Here is a 10,650-nt window from a genome sequence, read left to right as displayed (position 1 = left end):
TGATTGGGGAGACATGGCTGACCTGCAGAATGGCTTCCCTTATCACTTTGTATCTTTGGATCTTGCCTGGTAAATCTCAAAGGGCCTTACATCTTCTTAATGGCACTGAATGTACACCGGAAGTTCTGCCACAATGTTCCACTGGCACCGCCCTACTAGCTGTCAGCATGGATTCATTGAACCAGGGGCTGCAGTACTACTGAGAAGCACATATGAGAAGCTACATAACCTGGATGGCATGTTTTATACTTTAGGCTAGGTTTACACCCAAGCATTGAGGTGCATTGAGGTAACACATGCGCTCCAACGCCATGTTACATACATAGTTGCATAGTATTTGAGGTTGAATAAAGACATAAGTCCATCAAGTCCAACATATTGTGTGTGTGTGAAAGTGTCCTGCGCTAGGCAGGTTTGGTGGAGGGGTATTATGGTGGGGGGGGGTTGTTTTTCAGGGGTTGGGCTCGGCCCCTTAGTTCCAGTGAAGAGAACTCTTAAGGCATCAGCACACCAAGACATTTTGGACAATTTCATGCTCCCAACTTTGCGGGAGGAGTTTGGGGATGGCCCCTTCCTGTTCCAACATGACTGCACACCAGTGCACAAATGAATGTGGTGTCAATAAACCTCAACAGCCCAGGAAATTGGACTTTGACCCTTTGTGATAGCACACCTGTGTCCACAAAGTACGTTAGGGTGCCATTCAAATTGAATGGCAGTCCACCTTACCAATGCGGGCTTAGGATGAATGGTACCATTGCAAGTGGAGAAAGGTGTCGTGCATTGTGGGAATACACATGGGGACAGGCACGTTCCCGCAACTAGATGTAAATGCGGTGTTAGTGTTATGGATGTGTAGGAACAGTGACATGAGCTGCAAGCCATGTCGTAAATATACACTATGGCCAGAAGTTTATAAACACCTGACCATTATACCTATATAAGCTTGTTGGACACCCCATACCAAAACCATGACCATTAATATGGGGTTGGCCCCCTTTGAGGCTATAAAACCTCCGCTCTTCTGGGAAGGGTTTCCACAAGATTTTGGAGTGTTTCTGTGGGAATTTGGTCCCATTCAGCAAAAAGGGCTTTGTGAGGTCAGGTACTGATGTTAGACGAGGGGACCAGTCTTCCAAGTGGTGCTGTAACTTTTCCCAAAGGTGTTCAGTCGGGTTGAGGTCAGGTACTGATGTTGGATGAGATGACCTGGCTTACAACTGGTGTTCCAATTTATCCCAAAGTTGTCCAGGAGGGTTGAGGTCAGGGCTCTGAGGAGGAAACCCAAGTTCCTCAGCACCAGCATGGTCAAACCACATCTTTATGGAGCTGGCTTTGCACGCAGCGGGCAGACGTGTTCAGTAGGGTTGAGGTCAGGTACTGATGTTGGATGAGAAGACCTTGCTAATATTTGGCCTTCTGATTCATCCTAAAGGTGTTCAGTAGGGTTCAGGTCAGGACTTTGTGGAGGCAACTTAAGTTCCTCCACACCAATATGGTCAAATCATGTTTTTATGGAGCTGGCTTTGTACACAGGGGGGCAGACATGTGTTCAGTAGCGTTGAGGTCAGGTACCGACGTTGGATGAGAAGATATGGATCACAATTGATGTTCCAATTCATCCCAAAGGTGTTCAGTAGATTTGAGGTCAGGTACTGATGTTGGATGAGAAGATCTGGATCACCTTTAGTGTTCCAAGTCATCCCAAAGGTGCTCAGTAGGGTTGAGGTCAGGTACTGATGTTGGATGAGAAGATCTGGATCACCATTAGTGTTCCAAGTCATCCCAAAGGTGTTCAGTAGGGTTGAGGTCAGGTACTGATGATGGATGAGAAGATCTGGATCACCATTAGTGTTCCAAGTCATCCCAAAGGTGTTCAGTAGGGTTGAGGTCAGGGCTCAGTGCAGGAAACTCAAGTTTCACCAAACTGGTCAAACCATGTCTTTATGGAGCTGGCTTTGTACACAGAGGACAGTCATGTTGGAACAGAAAAGGACCTTCACCAAACTGGCTTTACCCCAAGGAGGGAAAAGCACAATTGTCTACAATGTCTTTGATGTAGTAGTAACAATACCCTTCATTAGAAACATCTGAACTCCATCATTTGTTGGGGGTCCACATACCTTTGGCCATATAGTGTGACAATATCCCCCTCCAGTGACAATCTCCTCTGGTGACTGTATACCTTTTCTCACCCTTTATGCTGTATACAGTATATATATATATCTGGTCCTGGCCCCGACTTCTTCTTGCTGTTATCAGACATCCGGGTTCTATGGTAACATTGTTGGTAAACAGCAGCAATAATGATACTTTCCGCCCAGGACTTGAAAACTGCAATTACAATCATTACTGTCAGGAGCAGAAATGATTATTGTTTTACGAGCATATTGAATGGAATATGTTCGGGGAGAGCGACGTATGACGGACACTCGACTTAGTAATTAGCGCGCACAAATGAGGTTACTAATGAGTAATTATTGTAGTTGTGGCGGAGTAATTGTGAGCTGTGCACAGCCTGTCAGTCTGCATTACACTGAACATGTACCGTACGAGGAGTGGAATGCCTTCTACCGCTGTGACCTATAGGGTGGGATCAAGTGGACCTGTCATAAGATACACCATAATACCAAAAGTATTGGGCCCCTCCCCCTCCAAATCATTGGATTCAGGTGTTCCATGAAATTTCCTTGCTACTAAATATTCCGTGGTCACCTGTTACTGGGATTATAACAAAGTGGAAGCAACTGGGAACAACAGCAACTAAGCCAGGAAGTGGTCGGCCACGTAATATGACAGAGCGGGGTCAGCGCATGCTGAAGCGCATTAGTTCCAGTGAAGGGACCTCTTAAGGCATCAGCACACCAAGGCATTTTGGACAATTTCATGCTCCCAACTTTGTGGGAGGAGTTTGGGGACAGCCCCTTCCTGTTCCAACATGACTGCGCACCAGTGCACAAAGCAAGGTCCATAAAGACATGGATGGGGGAGGGGTGGAGGAACGTGACTGGCCGCACAGAGTCCTGACCTCAACCCCATAGAACACCTTTGGGATTAATTAGAGCGGAGACTGCGAGCCCGGCCTTCTCTCCCAACATCAGTACCTGACCTCACAAATGGTCCAACATTCCCATAGACACACTCCTAAACCTTGTCAACGCCTTCCCAGAAGAGGCGGAGCTGTTATAGCGACAAAGGGCGGAGCCAACCCAATACTGAACCCTACGGACTAAGACTGGGATGCCTGTTCCAATAGGCGTCCCAATACTTTTGGCAATATAGTGTGTATTGCATATGAAGTCCATGCATGCTCAGTAATGTGTCATGGAAACTGGAGCTCTTTAATAATAAAAGGTGGAGCTTTTCTTAAAACAAAACTTTATTTGCTGTATATTGTGATTTGATGTAGACATACAAAGTGGCTGAAGAGTCCATGTCAAGGGGTCTTTTTATGAACCATTTGCACAGAGAACAGCTCTGTGAGCGAGCTTCGCAGCACATTGTGACCACTAGATGGAGCCGAGGAGCATTGGCAATTCCTATACTCCATAGCTCCATCTAGTGGCCATATGGTGCAGTGAATCTCATTCGCAGAGCTGTTCTCTGTGCAGTTCATGAATGGACCTTCATGTGAACCTGTTTCCCCTGTTGGGATTTGTGGCAAAGGACTCTCACTGCTGGGGACATGTAGGAAGTCACAAGGCTGACCCAGCTCCACCTACAGGTATACTACCTTTAGATGGACTGAACCTTTAAGACCCTGTACCTCAGGGACGTGCGGTCAGGGGAGGCAGGTGGGGCAGAGCCTCACCTAGTATTATGGAGGAAAAAGCTGTCAGCTTCAAGTCTGAAGCTGACAGATTTTTCTCCTATCAGATTGGCTTGTTACAGGTTACACAGAAGGGAAATCCTCCCCCTCCCCCCCTACGCTGTGTAACCTGTCATGGACGAAGCGCTGGATGTTAATTACAAGCAGCGCTGCATCCGGCTTTTGCCAGGTAGTTAGGGTGCACAGCAGCGGGCTTCCCCACTGCTTGTGTAACCTAACTTGATGAGGCCAGAGCTGTTACATCCTCTACTCTTTGAGCTCTGTGGATGGGATGGATCAATGGCAAAGCGCTATTGGTCCAAGCTGTCCAATCAAAAAAATAAAACAAAACCCCACTGGGGCCATCGATCTTCATGCCTCAGCAGAGATGAGCAAGTGAGGGACAGGGAGGCTCCTCCCTGTCTCCTCCCTCCTTCACACTAGCTTGGGGGCGGAGTTTTGGCGGGTGAGGCTAGGTTTCGACAGGCAGGGGCGGGGCTTCAGTGGGCTGGGGGAGAGGCAGGGGAATGCCTCAGCCAGAACCAACGGTACCGCACATCATTGCTGTACCTTACCCATATCCTGTGATGCCATCATGTGGTCTGGCTGAAATTTGCGCCAACATTGCTCCTAAATCCGATAAATGATTATGGATGATTATTGATTAGTATAATCCAGTCCGCGGACCTTCCGCAGAGACTTCTCGTGGCGTTTTACGGGTTGTCATTCGTCCGATCGACCTGCGATATTTCCTGTGACCTCTCTGACGTTTACAAACGAGCCTCCAAATCTACACATTTACTTAAGTATGATTCATTCCGCTCCCCGGCGCAGACTGAGAACACGAGCGCCGCATCTCAGACCTTCGTTATAAACGGTTCGTTAAACACTTCCGCGGTTCCGGGCGCTTAATCTTTAGTAGCGCCGTTCGCTTTTATGACGCTCCCCGGCGGTAAACATACAGCAGGTAGAGGCTCCCAGCCTCCGCTCTGATTTATCTGCGCCATGAAACAAAATACAAATATATATATATACTGGGCGCAGCCTGCGAAAGGAAAGGACCTCACAAGATGGCGCCCAGTTTATTTTCTCCACTGTTTGCTAAATCTGACCTCTGTCCTCCCCTTCAGTCTTCTATCTGATCTCCGGCCTTCCCTTCAATCTTCTATCTGACCTCCGTCCTTCCCTTCAGTCTTCTATCTGACCTCTGTCCTCCCCTTCAGTCTTCTATCTGATCTCCGGCCTTCCCTTCAATCTTCTATCTGACCTCCGTCCTTCCCTTCAGTCTTCTATCTGACCTCTGTCCTCCCCTTCAGTCTTCTATCTGATCTCCGGCCTTCCCTTCAATCTTCTATCTGACCTCCGTCCTTCCCTTCAGTCTTCTATCTGACCTCTGTCCTCCCCTTCAGTCTTCTATCTGATCTCCGGCCTTCCCTTCAATCTTCTATCTGACCTCCGTCCTTCCCTTCAGTCTTCTATCTGACCTCTGTCCTCCCCTTCAGTCTTCTATCTGATCTCCGGCCTTCCCTTCAATCTTCTATCTGACCTCCGTCCTTCCCTTCAGTCTTCTATCTGACCTCTGTCCTCCCCTTCAGTCTTCTATCTGATCTCCGGCCTTCCCTTCAATCTTCTATCTGACCTCCGTCCTTCCCTTCAGTCTTCTATCTGACCTCTGTCCTCCCCTTCAGTCTTCTATCTGATCTCCGGCCTTCCCTTCAATCTTCTATCTGACCTCCGTCCTTCCCTTCAGTCTTCTATCTGACCTCTGTCCTCCCCTTCAGTCTTCTATCTGATCTCCGGCCTTCCCTTCAATCTTCTATCTGACCTCCGTCCTTCCCTTCAGTCTTCTATCTGACCTCTGTCCTCCCCTTCAGTCTTCTATCTGATCTCCGGCCTTCCCTTCAATCTTCTATCTGACCTCCGTCCTTCCCTTCAGTCTTCTATCTGACCTCTGTCCTCCCCTTCAGTCTTCTATCTGATCTCCGGCCTTCCCTTCAATCTTCTATCTGACCTCCGTCCTTCCCTTCAGTCTTCTATCTGACCTCTGTCCTCCCCTTCAGTCTTCTATCTGATCTCCGGCCTTCCCTTCAATCTTCTATCTGACCTCCGTCCTTCCCTTCAGTCTTCTATCTGACCTCTGTCCTCCCCTTCAGTCTTCTATCTGATCTCCGGCCTTCCCTTCAATCTTCTATCTGACCTCCGTCCTTCCCTTCAGTCTTCTATCTGACCTCTGTCCTCCCCTTCAGTCTTCTATCTGATCTCCGGCCTTCCCTTCAATCTTCTATCTGACCTCCGTCCTTCCCTTCAGTCTTCTATCTGACCTCTGTCCTCCCCTTCAGTCTTCTATCTGATCTCCGGCCTTCCCTTCAATCTTCTATCTGACCTCCGTCCTTCCCTTCAGTCTTCTATCTGACCTCTGTCCTCCCCTTCAGTCTTCTATCTGATCTCCGGCCTTCCCTTCAATCTTCTATCTGACCTCCGTCCTTCCCTTCAGTCTTCTATCTGACCTCTGTCCTCCCCTTCAGTCTTCTATCTGATCTCCGGCCTTCCCTTCAATCTTCTATCTGACCTCCGTCCCCCCCTTCAGTCTTCTATCTGCCCTCCGTCCTCCCCTTCAGTCTTCTATCTGACCTCCGTCCATTACCGCAATGCATGGAGACATGAAGCCTGATGGTTGGACACGCCCCCCTCCCCCGCCTTCTTGTATGTATGACGCTCCAGCAGACCCCTCCTCCATATTTTCCGGCTCTGCTCCTGCACACCTGGGAGGTTGCGCTCTTTTCTTTGTCTTTCGGGGACGACGATTGAACGCGCTCCCCACCCTAAGCCGAGCGTTGGCTTCCCTTCAATCGTCATAAAACGCGGCGACGCGAGGACCGCGACGGGCGCGAGACAACAACAAAAAAAAACATTAAATATCCGCAGAGTTCAATTTATATGCAAATGTGAAACTCGGGATCAGCGAATCGTAATTCAGCGATATTTATGTTTGTTATTATCTCCCGCCTCCTTCATAAACGTCCGCTGACGGCGATTCGCCTCCGTAATCCGCCGCCATCTTTATAATCCGATCCTAATAACTTATTAAATCAATTTTTATTTCACGTCATATTTTCTCAATTAATTTTTTCCCCCGTCGTCGCGTCTTCCAAACTTTCCGTCCGCCGTTCATCATGGTAACGACCTTTGCAGCACCCGCCCCGCCCCCCGCTGCACTCCCCTCCCGCTGCCCACACTGATTATGGACTTTTTGTTGGAGTCAGCCAAATACATTCCAAGCGCATCGAAAACAAGAAGGTGAGCATTAGAAACTGCAGCAACCTCACTTCCTGGCTGGGGGACGTCCAGCATCATCTAGCACTTTCCTCCCCGGCCTGACTGTCCCTGGCCCCGCCCATTTGTTTATTGCATTTCAGTCCCTTCAATCACGGAGCATCACATGGAGGCGTTACCTAAGGTGGTCTTCATGCAAATACAACCTGCCTAGGTATGCCCGCTCCTCCAGACTGAGACCCACCTATCAAGGCATTTTGATATTTGCATAACTCCTCCCAAGAGCCGGCCCACTACTTGCACGTAGGTAGGTGCAGTATGGCCAACGGCCACTAGATGCCCCCATGGGGCCCTGGAGATAGATGCAGCTCTGGCCTGGGGAAACTCTGTGTCCCAGGAGAGTTGATATATAGGGGGCGCCCGAGAGGGGAGGGAGTTGTTGTTCAGAGGAGTACAGAAGAAGTCTAAGACTGGCTGCAGAGTCTCTGGAGGGAGACTGTTTCTTGAATATAGGCTGGTCCATGGGAAGGACAGGACCAGGCCTAGGACTATGTAGAGCTACAAAGATTCCCTAGTTTCCCCACAGGGGGAAACCCACCGTGCTAGGACGGACAATGGATGGGATTCCGGAGACTAGTGAAGTGCTAGAAGGCTGACGATATTCGCCAGGGGGCCTATGGCCGAAGTAAGTCGTGACTCTGGGCTGCACCTGGGCTGATGTACCTCTCTCTCTCTAAATCGTATCGCCATGCAAGTAACAAGTGATGTGCCGTCACCCCATTCGGGGGCGGCTGAAAAGTATACTTTGTGCTGTTAATATCTTCAAGTAAAATCAACAAAAAGACTATCTGAGTGGACTGGTTCTTCTCCCTCCAACCTCTGAGAAGGTTCTACCGAAGTATGATGTGGACTGTAACGTGGCTGTAACCATCTGAGGAGGGTAGGTGCGCAATGGGGCAATGCCTGACACAGGGTGCCGTTCATGGTGGCCTTTCTCCTCGGGGGGGAGGAAGCGCCGAAGACCGCAGAGGCGGTGGAAGCCATGAGGCCCTGTGTACGTAGTGCTACACGTGTGGGAGTGTTTGCACGAGGCCAAGGCCGTGGCCCCTGACCGTGGGGTGTCTGGTTTCAAGTTGCATACACGGGGTTACTCAGCCAACCCAAGAGGGAACACACACACGCAACACCCCGAGAGTGAACCCCGCCTACATGCATCATGGCTGAGGGCTCTTAGGAGGAGTACTGAGGCAGGGAGCTGTGTACAGGACCATAAGATTTGCCGCATTCATTACAATGGATATCCATCAGAACATGAGCCGCATTTATAAAGCTCCTTCCTGCCCGCAGCAGTGGCGTCACACGGGGGGTGCAGTGACACCTTTGGAGGGGTGACACCAAAATGACTGACAGACGTTTTGGTGTCACCCCCTCTAAAAAGTCGGGCACTTGGTCATGGACCGAGAGCCCGACAGTGTCACTGGAGAGGAGGGGACCCGGCGGCATACCTCATCCGCCGGCAGGCGTCAATGAGATGGCCGCACATGCGTGATGACATCACGGCTGGGTGTCACCCGGTCTCCGCTCCAGTTGACACCCTTGCCCTTGCAGCACACCGATCTCATCTCTCAGTCACTCTGCTCTCTCCTCCTATTAGCAAACTCCTTGCACTTGCCGCACAACTGATTGGCTCCCTGCGCTGCTTCTCCCTCCCGCTCTCTGAGCTCTGCTGTATAGTAGAACGCAAGAGACTGATACCAATTAAGGTGATTACACTTTTTTTTTTTTTAAATAGTTCATTTATTTAAAAAAAACACATTTCCAGTTGTGATGCACCAATAATAATAATATCTCGGGAGGGGTGTGGAGGGTCTGAGGAGGGGTGTGGAGGGTCTGAGGAGAGGTGCGGAGGGTCTCAGGAGGGGTGCGGAGGGTCTCAGGAGGGGGAATACTTGTGAGGTCCGGTATTGGCTCTGATATCGGTTTTGGTTCTTTCTCTAAGTCATTATTTCACATCTCGGCCCGGACAATATTACCCGAAATTCCACAAATATTGAACTTCTCTCTCTCTCCCTCTCTCTCTCTCCCTCTCTCTCTCTCTCCTTCTCTCTCTCTCTCTCTCTCTCCTTCTCTCTCTCTCTCTCTCTCTCCTTCTCTCTCTCTCTCTCTCTCTCCTTCTCTCTCTCTCTCTCTCTCTCCTTCTCTCTCTCTCTCTCTCTCTCCTTCTCTCTCTCTCTCTCTCTCTCCTTCTCTCTCTCTCTCTCTCTCTCCTTCTCTCTCTCTCTCTCTCTCTCCTTCTCTCTCTCTCTCTCTCTCTCCTTCTCTCTCTCTCTCTCTCTCTCCTTCTCTCTCTCTCTCTCTCTCTCCTTCTCTCTCTCTCTCTCTCTCTCCTTCTCTCTCTCTCTCTCTCTCTCCTTCTCTCTCTCTCTCTCTCTCTCCTTCTCTCTCTCTCTCTCTCTCTCCTTCTCTCTCTCTCTCTCTCTCTCCTTCTCTCTCTCTCTCTCTCTCTCCTTCTCTCTCTCTCTCTCTCTCTCCTTCTCTCTCTCTCTCTCTCTCTCCTTCTCTCTCTCTCTCTCTCTCTCCTTCTCTCTCTCTCTCTCTCTCTCCTTCTCTCTCTCTCTCTCTCTCTCCTTCTCTCTCTCTCTCTCTCTCTCCTTCTCTCTCTCTCTCTCTCTCTCCTTCTCTCTCTCTCTCTCTCTCTCCTTCTCTCTCTCTCTCTCTCTCTCCTTCTCTCTCTCTCTCTCTCTCTCCTTCTCTCTCTCTCTCTCTCTCTCCTTCTCTCTCTCTCTCTCTCTCTCTCCCCCTCTCCTTCTCTCCTCTTCTTCTTCCGGACGGATATAATTCCTGACGCGGGGAAATATAACGCAAGCTGGCGTCTTCGTCATTCTCGGCGGAACGTAAACTCATTTCATTAAAACCATAAAATATTCAGAATTGATTCCGGTGTTTGCGGAGAGTTCTGTGCCGATAATTGATGGCGGCGGATCAGCTGTGAGTCTGGTTCATCGTCATAAATCACATTTGGGGGGGGTGGCGCTATCACTTATCCAAATAGTGATCCTGTGCCATCTTCTCCAGACTGGGGAAAGGGATGCCGGCGGCCCCCCCGGGTGTGAGCGCTCGTAGATAAAGAATCCTATTGAAGAAGCTTGAAGGTCAAAGCAGATCAGTCAACTATTAGGACCTCAGTATTTTGGGTCGGGGAGGAGCTTGCGTCAGGGGGAGGAGCTTGTTTGTTTTTTTTGATGATGAGGAATTTAATTTTGTATCCTGACTATCGTAAAAATACGATATGTGCCGCCAGATTTCACCACCTTAGTACCGGAGCAAAGTTTTCGTTTTTCACACGGATCATAAAATCTGAATTTTTTGATCAGAAAATGACATTTTTTTAATAAAATTTAGTTTAAAATGACTCTTCATGGATTATAAAAAAAATTAAATAACTATAAAAAAAATTTTAGATACATTTTTTATTTAATTTTTTAACATTTTTTGATTAGAAAGTTAATTTTTTAATTAAATTTAGTTTGAAATTTTTTTTTTGGGATTATACACATTTAAAAAATAAT

The 10,650-nt window shown here is 48.8% G+C and overlaps 1 protein-coding gene across 1 annotated transcript in view; it reads left to right on the top strand.

The window, feature by feature from the left end:
- LOC108793349 (alcohol dehydrogenase 1-like) overlaps window positions 1-4,720 on the top strand; it is a 71,428-nt gene extending 66,708 nt beyond the window's left edge. The window contains exon 12 of the mRNA XM_018564265.1: window positions 4,477-4,720. Coding sequence (XP_018419767.1) covers window positions 4,477-4,720 — 244 coding nt within the window. The remainder of the gene's footprint in view (window positions 1-4,476) is intronic.
- The last annotated feature ends 5,930 nt before the right edge of the window (window positions 4,721-10,650 follow it).

This window comes from Nanorana parkeri, unplaced genomic scaffold (genome assembly GCF_000935625.1).
Source record: "Nanorana parkeri isolate BGI_ZX_2015 unplaced genomic scaffold, ASM93562v1 scaffold742, whole genome shotgun sequence".
NCBI classification, from domain to species: Eukaryota; Metazoa; Chordata; class Amphibia; order Anura; family Dicroglossidae; genus Nanorana; species Nanorana parkeri.
The sequence above is the reverse complement of the archived record's forward strand: the minus strand, read 5'-3'. Positions and strand labels throughout refer to the sequence as shown.